At 38.5% G+C, this 23,899-nt stretch overlaps 1 protein-coding gene across 1 annotated transcript in view; it reads right to left on the bottom strand.

The window, feature by feature from the left end:
• LOC124721691 overlaps positions 1–23,899 on the bottom strand; it is an 888,717-nt gene that overhangs the window by 108,118 nt on the left and 756,700 nt on the right. The window contains exons 34-35 of the mRNA XM_047246771.1: positions 22,456–22,540; positions 22,190–22,380 (exon numbers count right to left, since the gene is read on the bottom strand). Coding sequence (XP_047102727.1) covers positions 22,190–22,380; positions 22,456–22,540 — 276 coding nt within the window. The remainder of the gene's footprint in view (positions 1–22,189; positions 22,381–22,455; positions 22,541–23,899) is intronic.

Below are 23,899 nucleotides of genomic sequence, written 5' to 3'. Positions count from 1 at the left end.
GACATGTCAAAGTATTTAAAAGTTTAGAACAATTTAAAATACGCTAATTCGTATACACATACTTATCCAGACTTCTAGTAGGAGACAATCATTAGATTTACTCTTGGTATACAATACTTTTTTTATAAATAACTTATTAAATAATGTAATGCCACACTGTTCACTCATATCTCACTATCAGTCATTGCACCACCAGTGATGTGTCGACAGAAGTGCCGGCACAGTTTGGTTTGAGGAGACCGAAATACACGCTATAAGTTCACGCAGGATGGCATGAGGTCTGAAACTGGATACGTAATGAATGCTATAAAGAAAAGTATGTAGCTCCTGGAATACTTAACTTTAATCCATCCTTGTGTTACATCGTTCTTGATGAGACATGCTTCATACGATAAGTATCAATTGCTATGGCGCCTCGCTAGGTCGTAGCCATTGACTTAGCTGAAGGCTATTCTAACTATCTGCTCTGCAAATGAGCGAGGCTTCGACAGTGTGCAGCGCTAGCTACATCGTTCGTACAACTGGGGCGAGTGCTAGTACGTCTCTCTAGACCTGCCGTGTGGTGGCGCTCGGTCTGCTATCACTGAAAGTGGCGACACGCGGGTCCGACATGTACTAATGGACTGCTGCCGATTTAAAGCTACCACCTAGCAAGTGTGGTGTCTGGCGGTGACACCACAACCAGGCACTTAGTTTTCTCTGAATGTGCAAATTGTTGTATCAGTGACCAGCACAGTGGTGGCTGCTACTCCAAGAATATGATTATGAGATTGTGCATATAAGTGGTGGAGAGAACATTGTAGCAGAGGTGCTCTCCTGTTTACCACAAGGTTTACCTGAGTATTCAGACTTAGTGGAACAAATGCCCAATTTCAAAATTATGTTGATGGAAGAACCTTTACACCACCAGTACTATTTAGAAATGTGTAGGAACATGGATAATTTACAGGATACAGATGACAGGTAGGTCCAAGTGAAGCGTACACTTGCCAAGCAGCCGCACCACAAATTGTCACAATACTTTACGGTCCATAATAACGTGCTTTTCAGCCATCAACACAAGCAGCCAGAGTCATGGTGTGTGTGCATACTGGGCAGGTATAAGGAACATGTGATATGGTAGACTCATATCACATGGCGGTACTTTGGGGTGAAGAAGTGTAAGAGAAAAATTCAGCAGTACTGTTACATATCAAACCTGCCCCGGTGTGTGCATAAATTACATCACACCTGTAAAGGTTGTCAGAAAAGTAAGCCTTCTAATCTTTCCAATAAAGTAGCAATGCATCCAATTATCACTAATAAACCAGAAGAGGTGGTGGCCATTGTTATCTCCGGTCCCAACCCCCAGGTGAGGGGAGGTGTCAAATACATTGTCACCTTGTATGACCTCTTCTCAAAATATATATGTTTGTATGCCACTAAGTCAGCAACAGCAGTGCCCATCATTAAACAAATCTGGGAAGATTTCTTTCCCAGCTTCGGGAATCCAGATGCTATTCTATCCAATAATGCACCAGATTTCAATGGCAAGAGATGGAGAAACTTCTTAAAGGAAAATGGTCGCTGCCAGATATTAATAATCAATTTCCATTCAGAATTAAATCCCATGAAAGGATTTTCCAGGAATTCAATAGGTTCATTCGAACATACAGACCGAATGAATAAACCAAATGGGTGGGATTTGTTTCACCATTCGAGCAGGTGGTAAACAATCTTCCCCACATGATGACACAACTTACGCCAGCATGTATTATATTCAATACTAAAAAGAGGAATGAATGGGTCAATCCTCTGCCAAAATTTTCTGATGCTGAATTATCCAGAGGGGAATGAATCAGTCGAGCACATTGCTATTAATGCTGCGGCACAGACTAGGAAGCGTACTTATGACAGGAAGCTTGGCAAAGTGCAAGAGTATAAAGTCAGAGATCATATCCTCCTGAGATCACATCCAAAATCTTCTTTACATCTACGGCAGAAGTATGCATTCCTCATGAAGGCAGTTATTTGCTTGCCTACCTAGAATTTAGGAAAATCAACAGCTTATATCATCAAAATGATCTCAAGAAATATGTACAATGATGAACAGAATTCATATTTATCTATGTAAACAAGGGCATGCGGCATTTTGTATTATTTTCCTTATTATTATTATTATTATTATTATTATTATTATCTATGCTATCTTATGGATTTTGTATTAATATCTTTATTAAGATAGACAGAATATGGACTATAAAAGGAACAAACAGAGACTATAAAGTTGTACATAAACAAAAGAACCAGATTTGACTAATTAATGAGAAAGCACAGTAGTGCATACATAGTCTAATGCAGATACGTATTTCTATGTTTTCTCTTTGTTTGTATATTTTATACTTATTCCTGCGTTAATAATTGACATTCAGACACTGTCACTTATGAACTGAACAAAGACAGCATCTTCAGTGCTTACAGAAAATAAATGTGAACTGAAATGAACTGAGAAATGTTGCCAGGAAAGTAAACTGCCAAAACAGCTCTACGACTATACAGTCGTGTTGCTGACTCCTATTAATGTTTCATTTTACTAGAATTAAAGAACCTTTGCTGAGTTATTTAACGAATGTTTTATTAGAATGTTTCTTATTGATATATTTGCTTCACGAATAGAATATTCTCATATTTGCCACCAGAAATGTGCAACAGAAATAATAAAATGCACAGATCTATGTAAATATTAGCTCTAAGTTTTTGAACTCATAGTTAGTAAACATTTAGTTAATTTTGGCTCATTTTTCTTTTTACTGATGTTTGTTTATTACATATATCTAAATTTATTTTTCTGTGAATACAATTCATGACACAGATAACACTGTAGTAAAGGAGTATCAACAGCCATTTATGTGCCTTGCTGTAAGCGTAATTTTGTCAGACCACTAGATGAACCATTTATGCTAGATGAAGCACAGGCTTGACATATGTGGTTTTGAGAATGTTTAATTTTGCAAACATGAACTTCAGGTTTAGCTTACCTTTTTTTGGGAATCTCTCATGTTTTGATCTCTGCAGTCATTTTTCCTTTGCCGTGAATAGGAATTTCACCTGTACTAGGCAACATGGAATAGTCATGGCCTCATATATGTGTCGACAATGATCTTGCACATATGAGCCACTCAGTAGCAATGTTAAAACAGACCACTGGAGTAAATTCTATAGCAACACGATATTTATATGCAGACATGGTTTCAATGTAAACAAGTTTAATGTGCATATATTTTGTAAATAGTTAGATATTCAGTACATGAATAATTGTTACTGTTTACCAATGTTTCATGTCAACAACATTAACTTTGTCTGCCAACTTTTCTATGTTTCAGTTAGGTGAACTGCAAGATTGCTGACATATCATTTGCTTGCTGCTGCAGAACATCACTGATGTTCGAATTTGTAGTGGCCACTTGGGCATACCTGAGATCTGTTGAGCCAGTCTGTAAATGCAGTTTGGAGGCAGCACTTCTGTGCTTAACACATAATATTAATGATCAGCATATGGCCAACAAACGATGTGCATGGTCAGTCCACTCCATGATATCAAAGCAGGTTAGATAAATTCTTGAATTATTAATTTTCTCTCTATTAGTGGTAAATTTATCTGTGCTGTGTGATAATTTAAACTTGGCTGCTTCTTTTAATTAATGACACTCCAGTTAATTAGCTCTTATCAAAATTTATTTTTCATTTACCACTAAAGAGCGACACACAAAAGAGAAAACTTTCTTTTTTAAAATAATATTTCAATGGGAGTGGCTCATTTTCTTCTCTAGCCAATGGTCAGCCAACGCATTACCCAGGATATACACATGACTTGAGATACAGAGAGAGACAACTGGTCAGGTGGTATGACTAAGGTCAGGGAGAAGACTGAGAACAGCAGATCACAAGGTGAGAAGAGTAACATCGAACAACTGCCAGGACACTACTCATTGTGTCAATACAAATTAAAATGCAGTTGAGGGAGATCTGTTTAATAAAACATCACACTATATTAACAGCTATCAGCTCAGCTCCACCATAAAAACACCACATGTCCCCAGCAAAGAATGTTGTTCCTGAGCAGCATGAGAAGTAAAAGCATCCTTTTCATGATTTTAGGGTAGTCAGTGTAAATGATGGTAGCACCCTGATACTCCAGAAGAACTGAGAAGAACATATCATGGTGGTAACTTAAACTTTAGCTCCTTGAAATAGATCGGTCCTAAGTAATTGTCTGGGTACCAACTAAAGAGTAGTGCACAAGAATATTCTCCAAGAGAGGTGGCAGAGAGGTTGGTAGGCAGATGTCGCCACAAGGGGTTGTCACCCACTGTATGAAAATGAAATCAATAAGTTGGTAATCAAGAAATTATTGTGTGGTAATAGCATAAGAAAGCAAGGGTTGGTATGGTAAGTTCCTCACTTTGGCAAGGAGATAATAATGATGATCAATAATTTCAAGGCTGAAGCTGCCACACAGAAGTAGGCCTGGCAACCACAGTTCAGTTGTGATGGGACAAGGGCCTGGTAAATATGGAATAGAGTAGCATGAACCACACTCCAAGAAGTATGAGTGAGGCAGCAGAGAACATTCAACTGTCACTGTCATATACACCTAGTCTTTAAGTTTATAAATATGAAGCAGTCATGTCAGCTTTTATCAAAGAAGAGCCTCAAAAATCAGAACTGCACAATATCTTAGTGCTAGGTACCCAGGTAGAGGCTGGGTTATGAAACCATGGTAAAGAGCAGGAGTAGAGGCCCTTTGAACATGCCATTCAGCCAAAGCTACAGTCTGGGAGTTAAATCAAATACAAAAGACAACTTACAGTACAGGGTAATCACTGGACCGAAAGAGGTCACTAGCACATCAGTCGTCAAAAGCGAGGATGTAACACTCATCATGGAGCCCTGACAGATGTCTTTCTCTTGTAGCTGTGGTGATAAGAGGAATATATCAAATTCATCAACTCTAACTCAGAATTATTAGAGGGATAAAAGCCAACAAATAAAAACTGAAAGGGAACCACAAAAGCCCCAGTCATGGTATGTAAGGAATGTAATGGTGCCAAGTGGTGTTGTATTTCTAATGTAGGTCAAGAAAGACTCCAATGACATGTTGGTGTTTGCAAAAAAACTGTCAAATTGCTGTTCCCAACATAACTAGATGATAAGTTATGTATCATGTCTCCCAGAAAGTACATTGATAGGGGGGAAAAAGACCCTGTGATTCACATTCAGATGTTGAAACATCTGATTATGAATCGAATCAGGGATTGTGGTTTTATCATGAGATGAGTCAGTGAAACATTCATTATATAATTCAGAGTTATGGAGGGTACAGGGCAGACAGCGTAGTCAGTTTGTCTTTTATATGTTTGAAAGGTAACCGGGTACGAAAAGGGCACCAACTTTATAGCAATGTGTGTCATGAGGTGTTCAGCAAAAACCGAGACATGGGTAGAACCACCATGATGAAGCAAACCTGAAAATTTTGTTGCCCTGTTGTGGCCCAATAGACCACGCAGCTTAGCCCACATTTGAGATGAAGAGGCATATGTTCTGAAAGAGGAGACATAGTGTTCCAGCATTCCTTCTTACTGTGTTTAATAAGTTAGCAAGCCATTACAAGGAGCCTCTTAACACAGATGAGAGTGGTCTGTGAAAAATGTCATTTGAGACTGAGTAGTTGTTGGCAGATTGGGGGAGGGCTCCAGAAAGGATGATGGCAGTTCCAAAGGAGCAGGTGATTGCAGTGGAGATGTCCCGAACAATTTCATTTACACAAGTGACACAAAGGTGACAGCAGAGGTATAACACAGCCAGTTGGCTATCAGAGATCCACCAACATGACAATTGGTCCATTAGATGGTAACAAGAAAGTGACAGAATGAGGGGAAAGTGATTGCTGTCACAAAGATTATGGTATAGCAACCACTGTTGCAAAGTCACAAGCCTGGGGGAAGATATCATAAAATTAATAGCTGCAAAAGGTTTGCGAACAGCACTTAAGTGGGTAATGGTACCATCATTGAGACATGTATCACGGAACAGGACATTAGATACTGCATTTACAGTAGGTAACATATCCCTTGCCGTTTCACTGAATTACCATGTTAAGGTCATCCTGGTGGTCATCCTGGTTAACCAAGAAGGACCAAAAGGACTGGTCACACTCCAGGATGACCATCTGTCACCTCTGGGGTGGAACATCTACACCTACATGATTACACTGCAGTTCATACTTAAGTTACCTACACCTACATGATTACACTGCAGTTCATACTTAAGTGTTTGGCAGAGGGTTCATGGAACCACTTTCAGCCTATTTCTCAACTATTCCACAGTCTAGTAGCACATGGGAAAAATAAACACCTAAATCTTACTGTGCAAACTCTGCTTTCTCTTATTTTATTATGATGATCATTCCTCCCTGTGCAGGTGGGAGTCAACAAAATATTTTCTATATTTGGAGGTCAAAGTTTGTGACTGGAATTCCATGAAAAGATCTCACCACAACAAAAAAGCCATTGTTTTAATGACTGTCACCTCAACTTGCATATCCATAACACTCTCCTCTCTATTTTGCAGTAATACACAATGAACTGCTCTTCTTTGGACTTTTTCAATGTCCTCTGTCAATGCTATATGACAGAGATCTCAATCCATACAACAATACCCCAGAAAAGGACAGATAGTAGATTTGTTGCATCTTCTAAACATTTTTTCAAATAAAGTACAGTCTTTGGCTCATTTTGTCCACAACATTTTTTTATGTGATGGTTACAGTTTAAATTGTTCATAGTTGCAATCCCTAGATATTTATTAAAATTTTTGAAAACATTTATTATAACAGACTCAGTTGCAAACAGCCACACTTTCACTAGTTTCAGTCATGTTTAACAATCATCTCCATATCTGATTACTCAACAGTTGTGAAAAATCAAAATTCTCCAAAAGGAAAATATTTAAAGCTGTTAAAAAAGATGACACAGAATGTATACTACAGTACTGTTCCCTTTATTTTACAGCTTTGTCTACTTTCCTTTTAAAGAATTTTGAGCTTTCACAACTCATGATTAACCAAATATGATGATGACCATTCATTGTGACTGAAACTGGTTATCAACTGTGAATCTTTGCAACTGAGACTGTCATAACAAATATTTTGAAAATTTAAACTGTCGTATAATGTCACATGACAATATGTCATCTAATGCAAACATCTGAAGAATTACAGCACAAGCACTTGTGTATCCTGTCACTGAATACTGTTCTCCTCTTTGGAGTAGAAGTAGCCAAGTCAACAATAGATACCCATCTGAATGATGTGATGATGAACATGAAAGGAACTCTTGAATCACACCAACTCCATGAATGTCAGTACTCACCAATATTGCCCCTCCAAATCTCCAACAACAACAAGCAGCAATGCACGAATGAATGGAACTCAAAAGATCCAGAGACTTACTAATTCATAAAACATAAAAAAACTTACCACACATTCAATTAAAATCTAGAGAATTAATTTGGATTAACACTGGCCAACTCACCCATGAAAGCTATAATCTAAGAAGTGAATGGAGAAATCAGTGGATGCCCTTCCATGGTCATAAGAAGTTGGGCAACACAGATATGACCATCCAACTCCTGAGTATGAACCAAGCAAGAACAATATGGAGCTCACTCAACCATATCATAATAGGTTACGACATGACCAAAGCAACGCAACACAAGTTGGGAATAATCAATGATGACCAATGCAATTGCAGAGCATCGGAACCAAGACTGAAGCACATTTTGTATGACTGCCCAAAATGAAAATTCATGGGCACATGGAAAAACTTCGTAGATACAACACCTGTATTCTTGTGGAGGCTGTCATACACTTTACTGTTAAGTATCAATTGCCACTTATTGCCAATGCAGATATTATGTGTAAATCATGTTGCAATTAGTTTTATGACTTTACTGGAAGTTAATTGATGGCATCATCTGCAAACACTGTAAGAGGTTGATCAGTTTACCTCTAAGATGCTTATATAGATTAGGTGCAGCAGAGGGGCCTGCCTTTAACACCTCCTTGGGGCACCCCAGAATCACTTTTGTTCAATTAGATGACTTCTCATCAATCACTACAAACTGTGATCTTTCTGACAGGGAATCACAAACCCAGTCACAACTGAGATGATACTCAATAGGCACATCATTTTATTAGAAGCTGCTTGTGAGGAATACTGTGAAAAGCCTTCTGTAAATTTATAAATATCAAACCAACTTAAGATCACCTGTCAGTAGCACTCATTACTTCATGTGAATAAAGAGATGGTTTTGTTTCACAAGAATGATATTTTCTGAATGTGTCAATACACTGATTTTTAAAAACACAGTACATGTTCTAACAATACTGACGAACACAGGTTCTGAATCTGTTGACAATGGGGGAATCTGGTGTCGCCAGTCACTGGAATAGCCTCTCTCCCAAGATTTCTTCTTTTTCTTAACTAATACAGAAGAACAGGACTCTTGCAAGTGCAAATGCATTGTGAGGGTAGGAGTTGATGAGATGTGGACAGCCAGGAAAGGGGGCAGGGAGGGGTGGGGGCTGCAATTTGTGGCTCCTTTAGCCATGTGCAGGTATCAGGTAGCTGGTCTGTAGATATCCAGGGAGAGGGTTCCCTATCTCCCACCACTAACTGCCGGAGGAAGTTGCTGTTCCTCCTGTATGGTGCAAGGTGTCCCGTACCTAAAAGATGGTGCTCCAGGAATCACATGAGGCCAGGGCATATCTCACCCATGGACTAATTTACTTGCATGACACCAGAAGTTGATGATGAGGGAAATGAGAAAGTAAATACTCAAGGAACTTTCAATGACCTGGCCACAATAGCAGCAAAGATCCATACCATTAGAAATGGATATAAGTGCTCATACTTTCTCAGGGCTTCAAAATACGTGTTATCAGAGACCTTAAGTTAGTGGACTTTACATTTCTTAATTAAGATAACACAATTTGGGGATTCAGAAGAGTAATGGGGAATCCACAGTCTCCACAAATTTGATTGTTCACATGATGGGTAGATGTACACCTGAAGTGCTGGCATTTAAAGCAATATGTCGCAGAGGAGAAATACAGTACCACGTCACAATGGTAGGTCATGATTAAGCAGAGATCAAACCCAGATGTGGGGACCAAATATGAGCTAACATAAATGTGTGTTTCAAAATAAACAGTAATCCACGTACTATATACAAGTTAGGTTGTCACCAAGGAATCTGTGCTATAGACCAAGCCTGAGAAAAGATATAGTCAGAAAGTAACATAGTAGCACAGGAAAGAAAGAAGTGCTGCAATAGCTCAGGACCCCATGTTCAACATGCACATACTTACAAATGAGTTGTGAGTAACCTGAGGCAGGACCTGTTTTGGTAGAATATTTCAACAAAAATGCTGCTCATAGTCTCCCTCTCACAGTCATACATAATAATATAGAGTCAATAATGATAAAACTCGAGATGGTGGGGTATATTCATGTAGGATATAGTCATCACTCTTGTGCAGCATCCGTGGATGGTATGAAAAGAGGCAGAGGGTGCAGTAAAAACTAGTACATGATTCCATCAGTCATTTACCATGCAGTTAATACTGAGTATGTACATGTAATGTACATATGTGGAAACACTGATAGCACCCCCATCAGGAAATTTTCATCTATTTCTGAAAAATTTGGACTCCTTGTTGTGCTACCTGTCAGACAGGGGGAAGCAAATTATTATTTGTGGGGACTTCAATGTAGATTCTCTGAAAGAGGGTAATAGGAAAAATGACATTGAAGTATTACTCGGTTCTTTCAATTTGACACCCTTTATTGATTTTCCTACTCAGGTGGTAAAGGATAGTAGCTCACTGATAGATAACTTCTTTATAGACCAAGATAAGTTTAACCAGATAAATGCTCAGCCTGTTGAGAATGGTCTTTCTGATCATGGTGCACAGCTAGTTACAATATATGACATAGCTCCATTCAGCAATACTAAACAGTCCTCCAAAGTAGTACGTTCAGTCAACAATTTAACAATTGCAAATTTCAGGGAAAGCCTACAGCAATTAGACTGGGATGAGGTGTACCGTGAACCTGATGCCAATTTAAAATATAATTTATTTCATGACTTTTTGTAAATGCATTTGAAAACTGCTTCCCCAAGAAAATAGTTAAATATACTCGTAAGAAACCTTGTAACAAACCATGGCTTACTAAGGGTATAAAAATATCTTGTAACCGGAAAAGGGAAATGTATCTGACAGCAAGAAAGAGTAGTGACTCAGAAACTATCAAAAATTATAAAAACTACTGTGTTATATTAAGAAAAGTTATTAAAAAATCCAGGAGTATGTGTATCATGTCTGAAATCAGCAACTCTGATAATAAAATTAAAACAATTTGGAATATTATTAAAAGAGAAACAGGTCAACCAAGAGCACAGGAAGACAGTATTACCATCAAATTGAATGAAAACTTTACGAACAAAAAGTCAGAAGTTGAAAATATTTTTAATAATCATTTTCTAAATGTTGTGGATATAGTAGGATCCAGGTGTTCATTAGAAGATGCTAGGCTGTTAATGGAAGAGGCCATACCTATGCAATTTGATACAATTGAAATCTCACCCACTTCTCCCTCTGAAATTAGGAAAATAATAAACTTGCTTAAAAGCAAAAACTCACATGGAATTGATGGCATTTCCAGCAAAATACTAAAAGCTTGTTCTCAACAGATAAGTAAGATTCTCAGCCACCTGTGTAATAGCTCTCTGGAACAGGGCATTTTCCCTGATAGACTGAAATATGCTATTGTTATACCTTTGCATAAAAAGGGGGATAGATCTGATGTCAACAATTACCATCCAATCTCCCTTCTAACAGCTTTATCCAAAATTTTTGAGAAAGTAATGTATTCAAGAGTAGCTTCACATATCTGTAAAAATGAAGTACTAACAAAATGTCAGTTTGGTTTCCAGAAAGGTTTTTCAACAGAAAATGCCATATATGCTTTAACCAGTCAAATTTTGAATGATCTGAATAACCGAACACCACCCATTGGGATTTTTTGTGATCTCTCAAAGGCTTTTGATTGTGTAAATCATGAAATTCTGCTAGACAAGCTCAAGTATTGTGGCATGAGTGGGACAGTGCACAAATGGTTTAATTCGTACCTAACTGGAAGAGTGCAGAAAGTTGAAATAAGTAGTTCTCGTAACATGCAAAGATCAGTACATTCCTCAAACTGGGGAACTATCAAGAATGGGGTTCCACAAGGGTCAGTCTTGGGTCCTTTGTTGTTCTTATTATATATTAATGACTTGCCATTCTATATTCATGAAGAGGCAAAGTTAGTTCTCTTCGCTGATGATACAAGTATAGTAATCACACCTGAGAAACAAGAATTAACTGATGACATTGTCAATACTGTCTTTCAGAAAATTACTAAGTGGTTCCTTGTAAACGGACTCTCACTGAATTTTGATAAGACACAGTACATACAGTTCCGTACAGTGAATGGTATGACGCCATTAATAAATATAGACCTTAATCAGAAGCATATAGATAAGGTAGAATATTCCAAATTTTTAGGTATGTCCATTGATGAGAGATTAAATTGGAAGAAACACATTGATGATCTGCTGAAACGTTTGAGTTCAGCAACTTATGCAATAAGGGTCATTGCAAATTTTGGTGATAAACATCTTAGTAAATTAGCTTACTACGCCTATTTTCACTCATTGCTTTCATATGGCATCATATTTTGGGGTAATTCATCACTGAGGAATAAAGTATTTATTGCACAAAAGCGTGTAATCAGAATAATAGCTGGAGTCCACCCAAGATCATCCTGCAGACATTTATTTAAGGATCTAGGGATATTCACAGTAGCTTCTCAGTATATATACTCTCTTATGAAATTTGTTATTAACAACCAAACCCAATTCAAAAGTAATAGCAGTGTGCATAACTACAATACTAGGAGAAAGGACGATCTTCACTATTCAAGATTAAATCTAACTTTGGCACAGAAAGGGGTGAATTATACTGGCACTAAAGTCTTTGGTCACTTGCCAAATAGTATCAAAAGTCTGACAGATAACCAACAAGTATTTAAGAAGAAATTAAAAGAATTTCTGAATGACAACTCCTTCTAGTCCATAGAGGAATTTTTAGATATAAATTAAGAAAAAAAAAGAAAAAAAACAAAAATTTAAAAAAAAAAATAAAGAAAAACAAAAAAACACAAAAAATAAAGTTGTTAAATTAACTTAAGTATGTTGTTAAATTAACCTAATTATGTCATGTATTGGAAAATTCGACTCGTTCCACATCATTACGAAATATCGTATTCATGATCCATGGAACTAGTATTAATCTAATCTAATCTAACTGATGGACAAAACCATCACCTACCTGAAAAAAGCATGCTGGTATTCACTTAAATTCCAAACATCATTTTTTGAGATGTTTATCTATGAGGGATTGCTGGAAAGTAGCACCTAGGAAATTTTTATGTGAAAATTCTTAAGACTTTTTTAATAAAACAAATGTTATTAACATTCTACATCTTTATTCTTCATGCCTACATATTTATTTCTCAACACAGTCACCCTAACAATGAACAGAGTTCTCTCGACAAGAGACCAGTTTGTTGATATCGTCACAGTAGAATATTTGAGTGTGACTTTGTTGACAGAGCCAAAACCTCACCTCTGTTTGCACCACTTCACAACTATCAAAGTGAAGTTCTCAAAGGTGTTCTTTAAGTTTTGGAAACATATGAAAATTGTATGGGGCCAAGTCATGATGGGTGGAGGATGAGGGATGACAGTGAACCTATGGTGTCTGATTGTTGCAGATGTTGCAGTGCTCATGTGTGGTCTGGCATTGTCATGCTGAAGAAGATGGTGCTTGAGGTGTGGACAAACTCTTCAAATTCAAAACTTGATTGTAGCACACTGTTTCTCAGGCAATAATGTAGTGAAGTTACAGAAAACCATTTTACATGCTAAAACTCAGGGCCCTCTAGTGGCAGAGGTCTGCAAATATGTAGACATGAGGAATAAAGGGGTAGAAGGTTTATAACATTCATTTTATTTAAAAAGCTTAAAGAGTTTTTACACAAAAAATTCAGAGGCATTAACCCTCATGTTGAAGAGCTTACATGACTCCAGGAATATATCTACAAAAAGGCTGCTAAAACTAATTGCTATTTGGATGCCGTTTCACACCAGTCACTGAACTAAGAATCATGCAGTGCTCAATTCTTATCTTCTAGAGGATTGTTCACATTAGTGTTTCAGTGAACAGGTATCGTTTGATCTTGCTCCAGGAACGTAGTGTGAAAACATTTATTGCAAGCATATGTGCTCTGCCATTTGGCAATATACATCTGTGTGATAAATTGCAAGGAAAATCCCAACAGTGGAACTAAACATCGAGCTCATGATGGAGAAGAAGAAAATAATCAGAGATTTTACTCAAATTGATAATGACCATGAAGACTGGTAGACTTCTATGAACAACCTTCATGCTCATACAAGTATTTTAGTTGTTACAGTAGGTGGTGATTTCACAAAATAAGATGACATTTTTCCATTACAATGGCCTTGTCCTGTACACAGATATCTCTAACAGCAATCAATTCAGCAAATGAAGTGGCCAACTCAACCTCTTGACCTCAGTCACATAGGGCATTTCTAGAACTGTTTAACCGCCCCCCCCCCCCCCCCCCCCCCCAACACCTCATTTTTATTTGATTGAAAGTTGCTATCTCTCCTTTGCATTTTTGTTTCTTAATATATTCTGATTCAAAACTTTCTGAACTTAATATGTTTGCAAGTGTGGTTATGTGGCTCACAGTTCTGAATCAGTATTTACTCTACAGTCTACAGCATGCTATCTGACAGACATGCAAATAGAATTTCAGTTTAAATTGATGACAGTGCAATATTATATTTCTGTGTGGCGCACATGCAGGGGAATGGCTCCAAAATTGCAGCCAAACTCTTCATATTTCCTTTCCAATTTTACTCATAATTGGAATAAAAGTGTTCTCAGAATTGGAGATAATGGATTTACTGGTATTTCAAAATAAAACCTTTTATATTGGAATTTTTAAAATTTTGTTTTTAGATATTTGCCATACATTTTGCACTATTCCATGAAACTGGAATTGTGTACCAACAGTTTTACAGTTAAGAGAAAAAAATAAAAACAATATTACAAGTGTTCTATTCCAAATTCCATTCTTATAGCAAGATAAAACAATGCAGAACCATTTTAAATACAATTATTTTATTACAAAAATATTCAAACTTAACAAAATTGAAACATCAGTTTCTCAGAACAGAGTTTGTCAAAACGTGGTGGGCCACACAAAAGATTGCTCTTAGTTCATACGAAAAGTTTAACCATGAGAAAATTTTGGTTTAATTGCAACCAATGTAGATAATGCTGTCTTGAACAAGTACATTGTAACATTTGCAACATTATTTGTTACAGTAGCTGCAGCCTGTGATGGTGCTGTATGTTAATGGTAGTGTATCCTTGTGGCTGGTTGATATGTCGGTGAAGAGGTACTGAGAATATGAGGGGATATGGCACATATTTGTCTCACCAGACACTAAATCAGTGATTAGTGTGTCATAGATGATCACAATCTCATGAAAAAACAAGATATTCACTTTTGCAACTGTAACTGAAGCACTCAAAAGGGAGGATGAATTACACAACATTTTACCCTCAAAATTCTGTATAGAAACTCAGTTTCTATTTCAGCATGACTAAGTGCCCCTTGCACAACGACACACACATCAACTCAGTTTTCAGCTATTTCAGTTACATTGTGCTTTTCCCCCAAAATACTTACAATTTACGTAATCTTTCACAAATAACATCTGACTATAAAAATACTGATGCTCAAATCTACCAGGGAAATTTTTCAAGAATTGGACAGATTTTTCACATGTCATTTACTTCAAATTGTTTGTAGTGAATCCCACCCAGAAAGTACCTTGCATACGCACTCATTTACATCTTATTGAGAACCATGCCATCCCATCACCCACCATTCCAGAGAGGCATACTACGTGCACATGCCTGCACACCCACAAACCCACCCATGCCCATGCCCCCACCCACGCCCACAGACATATGTGTTTGCATGCATACTCAGCCCACATGCAATCTTGATAGACGTTTCACCTATCTATCATACAGCACATGAAATGCTAATCCCTACCTAGTTTTTCACTGAATCAGTCTTATGTGATAAAAACTTTGGTAAGAACTTTGTACTCTGTTGAATATTTCAGCACTGTTGGTTAATCTGGGGACATTGTCAAACATTGTAGGCAAGAATGATTTTCTCCACTTCCTACACCAGAAATCAGAAATACCAAATTCAAAACCTGAAGTTTAGTGAATGGCACAATTGATCTCAATGTAACCCTAAGACTTTTGAAGTCCGACCATTCAACAGTTTTATCAACATGTTGAGTGTTTTCTGAGCTTGAAGTATAATTGCGAACTGTTACTTCGCCATCTCATGCAATACCTTTTTGAAGCTTGACTAATCATCACAAACTTGGATCACAATTAAACTTGAATATAACCCCTGTTCACTCTCATCAGAAATTAGTTGGTGCCCATGTAAGCTAAACTGTCCTTTGGGTTAAGTCTGATGAACATTCCACACTGCTTATCAGGACAAATACACTCCTGGAAATTGAAATAAGAACACCGTGAATTCATTGTCCCAGGAAGGGGAAACTTTATTGACACATTCCTGGGGTCAGATACATCACATGATCACACTGACAGAACCACAGGCACATAGACACAGGCAACAGAGCATGCACAATGTCGGCACTAGTACAGTGTATATCCACCTTTCGCAGCAATGCAGGCTGCTATTCTCCCATGGAGATGATCGTAGAGATGCTGGATGTAGTCCTGTGGAACGGCTTGCCATGCCATTTCCACCTGGCGCCTCAGTTGGACCAGCGTTCGTGCTGGACGTGCAGACCGCGTGAGACGACGCTTCATCCAGTCCCAAACATGCTCAATGGGGGACAAATCCGGAGATCTTGCTGGCCAGGGTAGTTGACTTACACCTTCTAGAGCACGTTGGGTGGCACGGGATACATGCGGACGTGCATTGTCCTGTTGGAACAGCAAGTTCCCTTGCCGGTCTAGGAATGGTAGAACGATGGGTTCGATGACGGTTTGGATGTACCGTGCACTATTCAGTGTCCCCTCGACGATCACCAGTGGTGTACGGCCAGTGTAGGAGATCGCTCCCCACACCATGATGCCGGGTGTTGGCCCTGTGTGCCTCGGTCGTATGCAGTCCTGATTGTGGCGCTCACCTGCACGGCGCCAAACACGCATACGACCATCATTGGCACCAAGGCAGAAGCGACTCTCATCGCTGAAGACGACACGTCTCCATTTGTCCCTCCATTCACGCCTGTCGCGACACCACTGGAGGCGGGCTGCACGATGTTGGGGCGTGAGCGGAAGATGGCCTAACGGTGTGCGGGACCGTAGCCCAGCTTCATGGAGACGGTTGCGAATGGTCCTCGCCGATACCCCAGGAGCAACAGTGTCCCTAATTTGCTGGGAAGTGGCGGTGCGGTCCCCTACGGCACTGCGTAGGATCCTACGGTCTTGGCGTGCATCCGTGCGTCGCTGTGGTCCGGTCCCACGTCGACGGGCACGTGCACCTTCCGCCGACCACTGGCGACAACATCGATGTACTGTGGAGACCTCACGCCCCACGTGTTGAGCAATTCGGCGGTACGTCCACCCGGCCTCCCGCATGCCCACTATACGCCCTCGCTCAAAGTCCGTCAACTGCACATACGGTTCACGTCCACGCTGTCGCGGCATGCTACCAGTGTTAAAGACTGCGATGGAGCTCCGTATGCCACGGCAAACTGGCTGACACTGACGGCGGCGGTGCACAAATGCTGCGCAGCTAGTGCCATTCGACGGCCAACACCGCGGTTCCTGGTGTGTCCGCTGTGCCGTGCGTGTGATCATTGCTTGTACAGCCCTCTCGCAGCGTCCGGAGCAAGTATGGTGGGTCTGACACACCGGTGTCAATGTGTTCTTTTTTCCATTTCCAGGAGTGTAGATATCATTTTGTGCACTGTACTGACATCATCAAGTGCAGAACATGACTAGTTATGGCAAAGATGGAAAAATAATAACACACAGTAATCATGGACTGACTGAAAGCCAGATTTTGTCAATCATGGTTACACTGCTCTGTATGATACCTAGCCTCTATTCAACACTGATGCATTCTGCCTGTACTAGTCCCCCCCACAAACAGAAGCACTTCACACACACACACACACACACACGCACACACTGATCTGGCCTTGTAACATTAGCCAAAATTACCTTGCTGTGCTGGTGCTGCAAATGGCTGAAAGTACGGAGAAACTACAGTCATAATTTTTCCCGAGCCCGTGCAGCTCTACTGTATGGTTAAATAATGATGGGTTGCTCTTGGGTAAAATATTTCGCAGGTAGAATAGTCCTCCATTCAGATCTCCAGGAGGGGACTACTGAGAAGGATGTTGTCATCAGGAGAAACAAAACTGGTACTCTACGGATCAAAACGTGGAGTATTATGTCCCTTAATCATGCAAGTAAGTTAGAAAATTTAAAAAGGGAAATGGATACGTTGAAGTTAGATATAGTGGGAATTAGTGAAGTTTGGTGGCAAGAGGAACAGGACTACTGGTCAGGTGAATACAGGGTTATAAATACAAAATCAATTACGTGTAATGCAGGAGTAGGTTTAATAATGAATAACAAAATAGGAATGGTGGTAAGCTACTACGAACAGCACAGTGGATGGCATAATTGGTCTCAATGTGACTCTAAGACTGTCACCTGTTGAATTTTGATTCTTCAATGGTTTTATCAACATGTTGAGTGCTTTCAGGGATTGAAGAATAATTGCAAGTGCAGACAGACACAAAACCAACACCAATGACAGTAATGCAAGTTTATATGCCAACTACCTTTGCAGATGATGAAGAGAGTGAAGAAATGTATCATGAAATAAAAGGAATTTTTCAGATAGTTAAGGAGACAAAAATTTAATTGTAATTGGGGGCAGGGGGGGGGGGGGGGGCGCTGTAATTCAATAGTAGGAAAAGAAAGAGAAGCAAAAATAGTAGGTGAATATGGAAAGATGGACTGGGGGAAAGGAATGAAAGATGAAGCCACCTGATAGAATTTTACACAGAACATAATTTAATCATCACAAACACTTGGTTTAAGAATCATGACAGAAGGTTATATACCTGGAAGAGATCTTGAGACACCAGAATGTTTCAGACTGATTACATAATGGTAAGATGAGAGATTTCAGAAACAGATTTTAAATTGTGAGACATTTCCAGGGGGAGATGTAGACTATGACCACACTTTATTGGTTATGAACTATAGATTATAGCTGAAAAAAATGAAAAAGGTAGGAAATTAAGAAGATGGGACCTACATAAATTGACAGAACTACAGTTGTTGAAAGTTTCAGAGGGAGTACTAGGCAACGGATGACTGGAACAGGGGAAAGGAAAACTAGAAGATGAATGGGTAGCTTTAAGAGATGAAATAGTAAAGGCAGCAGAGGATCAAATAGGTATAAAGACCAGGTCAAGTAGAAATCCTTGGGTAACACAGGAGATATTGAATTTTTATTGATGAAAGGAGAAAATTTAAGAATGCAGAAAATTAAGTAGGTGAAAGGGAATACAAATGTCTAAAAAATGAGGTTAACAGGAAGTGTTAAATGGATATGCAGGAATGACTAGGGGACTAATATAAGGACTTAGAAGAACATTTCACTAGAGGAAAGTTAGATACTGCCTACAGGGAAATTAAAGAGGCCTTTGGAGATATAAAGGGATGAGTGAGGAGAATTTGACAGACCACTGAAAGACTTAAGTTCAAACAAAGCCACCTGGTGTGCAAGATGTATGAGACAGGTGAAATACCATGAGATTTCTAGAAGAATGCAATAATTGCAAACTCAAAGACAACAGGTTCTAACAAGTGTGAAAATTACTGAACTATCAGTTTAATAACTCATGACTGCAAAATACTAACACGAACTCTTTACAGAAGAATGAAAAAACTGATAGAAGCCAACCTTGGGGAAGATCAGTTGGATTTTGAAGAAAAGATTAGTTGGATTTTGGAGAAATGTAGCAACACACAAAGTGATACTGACTCCACAACTTATTTAGAGGATAGATTAAGGGAAGGCAAACATATGTTTATAGTACCTTTAACATCGCAGCACGTCATCAAAAGTTGGTTAATATATTAAAAAACTAAAAACCCGCCTTGATTGCGAAAAAAGCGCCTAGTGTTAAGTGTTGACCCAGGTTTCGGCGTAGATAACTACACCTTCTTCAGTACAACAATAAAACCAACAAGTGCCTCAGAAGACCTTTGTCAATGATTAAAAGAACACCATAGCTATACATTTATAAACGAAAAAGAAAGGGAAAACGCAAACAGTACATATGTACAAAGTCAAAACCACTACTTAACTTAATGGTGTATGCTCCACCTCACACCAGCCTATGATCGATGGGCCATGACTCGCCATAAACTGCAGCTACAAATGGTCGCTTGCTTACAAGCCTGATCCGCTATCTATGCACATGCGCAAGACAAGGGAAGTTACTTGAATGCGCATGTGCATACGAATACGAGAAAGTTTATACATGGGTCGGGGCTAAATAACCCATGTATTCCCAAGCGTGGATCAACGTATATCAAAAAATGAAATGGATAGAACAAGAAACGAGCTACATAGGAGATGAAACCTAAAAATAACCGCACACGGTTGCTTATGCTAGTAAAGAAACTTATATTGCTATAAATAATGGCTATAGGCCTCAGTTGGTAAGACAGATGTATAACAAGAAAATAAATAAAAATAATATTATGTCTTCCACCCTAGGGGATGCGTTAGATGACAAACAGGTGGCAGTGATATCTATCCCTTACATAGGCAATATAAGTTACAAATTGGAGCGTTTACTCAGAGCCCATGATTTCAGAGTCACATATTCTACTAATAATAGTTTACATAGGAATTTAATTCACTCCTTGCAGATTAAGAGCGATAAACTTTCCCAATCAAGAGTATATAAAATTACATGTGGGGATTGTCCAAAATTTTACATCGGACAAACGGGGCGAGCTCTGGGTCTCAGGTATAAAGAGCATATTCCTACTAGAAGCGGTGACGGTACTAAGGGCTCTGCTTATGTGGAACACCTTGTGCAAATGGCTCATGCGCCGAGCCCTCCAGTTAATATCAAGTTACTTCATGCCGAGGTTAAGTGCTTAAAACTGGATGTTTTGGAAGAAATGCAGGTCTTTAAGCATCTGCAACATGTTAAAGACAATATCCTCAATGACCAACTACTACTAAGAAATAAAATTTTTTTTGAAGGTTTTGCACCTATACTTTGTTCTTCATACTTGCAAATCTGATGATCTGGTGATTATCACATGCGCACACTGATTGGCGAGTGCGGTTGGTCAAGCTGTTCATCTTCTTTCTTTTTATCCTCATTTTCCTTTTACAATGAAGGTGATTTTAGCCCGTTGAACACCTCACGTTTTATCCCTATATCTTTATTACCACGACGTCTTTAGATTACGTACCCTCAGCCCCCCACCCCACCCCCCCTCCCTCCCCAGGCTAAGCACTGGCTTTAGGTATAGTTTTTAAGAGTTCCTCCTGTTGTCATAGGTAGTCATGTAATTTTATATACTCTTGATTGGGAAAGTTTATCGCTCTTAATCTGCAAGGAGTGAATTAAATTCCTATGTAAACTATTATTAGTAGAATATGTGACTCTGAAATCATGGGCTCTGAGTAAACGCTCCAATTTGTAACTTATATTGCCTATGTAAGGGATAGATATCACTGCCACCTGTTTGTCATCTAACGCATCCCCTAGGGTGGAAGACATAATATTATTTTTATTTATTTTCTTGTTATACATCTGTCTTACCAACTGAGGTCTATAGCCATTATTTATAGCAATATTCTCAAGTGTGATCAGTTCAGTTTCTACTGCATCTGGTGCAAGAGGGATAGCTGTAACTCGATGAATATTAGAATGAAAAAAGGGCATCTTATGGGCGTACGGATGGGCTGAGTCTGCAGGTATAATATTGTCGGAAAACGTGTTTTTCCGAAAAATATTAAATTCAATGCGGTTGTCAACCACATTTAAAGTGTGGTCCAAAAAATTTAAGGACAGATCAGAAGTGCAGATTAGGGTACAATGGGGAAGGAAATCAGCTGTGCCCTTTCAAAGGAACCATCCTGGCAGTTTCCTAAAGTGATCTAGGGAAATCATGGAAAACAAACCAGGATTGCCGGATATAGGTTTGAACTGTGATCCTCCTGAATGCAGGTCCAGTGTGCTAACCACTGTGCCACCTCACTCGGTTGCTCCTACTTTCTTCTTTTATTCCCTCAATGGGATGGCACCATATTGCTCTCTCATGTAAGGCAAATTTTAGCTCTGCAGTCCCATTATTCCAGATTAGAAGCTACAGACAGTTTACCTAAGCAGGCTTATTTCAGATTTTACTAACGGACACTCACTCAGGGCTTATGACACCAGTGTTGCTGTGCACACTCATCTAGCACCCCTGCACCTCATTTCTACATCTAGAGTACCCTTCTGCTGAATAAAATTAGTAAACAAACTGGATCTTTCCTGCTTCAAACAAGTAATACAACTGATACACGATGTAGTCATCTTCTTACTTCTTTGTGGCCACAGTATATGCAGAGAGGGAGAAATAATAATATGTCACATTTCATCTGGATCACAATTAAATCAAGTAGTGAGAAGGGACTAAGCAGACCACTGAATGTGGAATCTCAAATGCTAAATTTGTACTACATCAAGTTGTGAGAAGCGACTAAGTAGACCTTTGAATGTGGAATCTCACACACTAAATTTAGACTAAAGAAATTTTCGATTCACTTATTAACTGTCCAAGAGGAAATAGAGCCCAGTTTGATTCAGACCCATACAACAACTACAAAGTACTTCATACCTCGCAAAAGAGTGGCTGTGCCCATAGGTATCGAATTCTCTTTCTTCTTGTTCTATATACCGGTGCCTGGAATGGCTACTTCTGTGCCTTCTTCTTGGAATCTTTGACTTATGTAGGATTGCTGTTAGGTCAATTCCTTCATCTATTGGAAATAATCTGCACAGCTTCTTCCCAACATGGGGTTCAATTTCCTGAAACAAACAGAAATCTTAAGAAGGTTGAAATGCAACATGTTAACACAAAAAATTTGAAAACAGTTTACAAACCTGCCCATCTCTGCTTATTCTAACAGGTTTATCATCATTCCATGGGTTGCACAAATGGTTTGTTTCTACGAACAGAAGGCTTTTCCTACAAAAAAGAGAAGAAACATATAAACAGGGTTACAAGATTTACATCAACCATAAAATTTTATTTTCCTGCAAGCTGTATACTATTAAACATCTACATTGTTTCAGAAAGTGCCCATCTCTTCAGCTTCTGTTCTCACAGGAAACTGCAATTAGCACCAATGAAGATGGCTAGTGAAATTATGTCACATGAAGATCAAAAATGTTTAAGTTGACAAAGTAGAGGGCAAAGCCCATTCTATAAGTCATTCACTGCTTACTGCATTATTTACCTTTGGCAATGATTTGTACCTGTGAAAATACCAAGTTGTATTGTTGTTCAGGAACCGTATTTAACTGTAGGTTCAGATAACTGTGTATGTTGATTACCTAGTACAGCATTGCAGGTTACAGATAGTTTCACCTTTAAATATTCACATAAATACACTATTTGTGTCTCAGTTGTATATAGCAAAGAGTTATTGTCATGAAACAGTTGCTACAAATAAACTATGTATGCGAAATAGCTGTCTCTCATCACTACTGTGTGACTGGACTTCCCTGATATATTTTAAACGCCTTTTCTATGCACATCAGTATAACCCTCAGCAAGAATGATACAACAATATTAAATATTTTACTAACATAGTAATAACTGTAGCATTGTCACCAACTGCAATATACAGTTAAGCTAATAAACTTAATACCTGGAAGTAATCACTCTGATTACGTATAATAACTTTTCAAAAATGTGAGTGTCATACTACACATATCAATGCATATAAGGCAAAGTAGTGTAAGCACCATTATCCCAACTTTAGAGGAGACAATAAAAACTGAATATGTCTCCAGGTCAACAAATAATTACTGATGCTCTTTTCTAATATCCACAATGACATATTTGAAGTAACTGAACAAATCATTTGATGTAAAAGATTAAATTCACTAAAACTGCTGAAATAAATGGTGCTTACAATTTTATTAGATAACACTGGAATCAATAGCCAATGATGCTTAAGGTATGCTTTACTGGAGCCTAATTACATAGTTAGTTTCATGTTCCATGGATGATTTGCATGATAAATCGTAATGATGTGGAATGAGTCATTTTATGTTCACATCAGAACTTAATTTATAAATATGGCTACATGCTGATCATTAATACGAGTTTTTTAATATTAATTATACTAATAATAAAATTATATTATTAATATTATTATTATTATTAAAAATGCATATGTGAGTTAGTAGTTCCTACTAACCACCTTTTACACATTACACCAATGGAGATTCTTCTGCGGAATAAAAGGAGTAGTCAAGGAGAAACTTTTTCAGTTTGTTTTCAAATTTTACTTTGGTGTCTGTCAGACATTTTATATCA

Source organism: Schistocerca piceifrons, chromosome X (assembly GCF_021461385.2).
Source record: "Schistocerca piceifrons isolate TAMUIC-IGC-003096 chromosome X, iqSchPice1.1, whole genome shotgun sequence".
Lineage (NCBI taxonomy): Eukaryota > Metazoa > Arthropoda > Insecta > Orthoptera > Acrididae > Schistocerca > Schistocerca piceifrons.
This window is presented reverse-complemented; position numbering and strand designations above follow the sequence as displayed.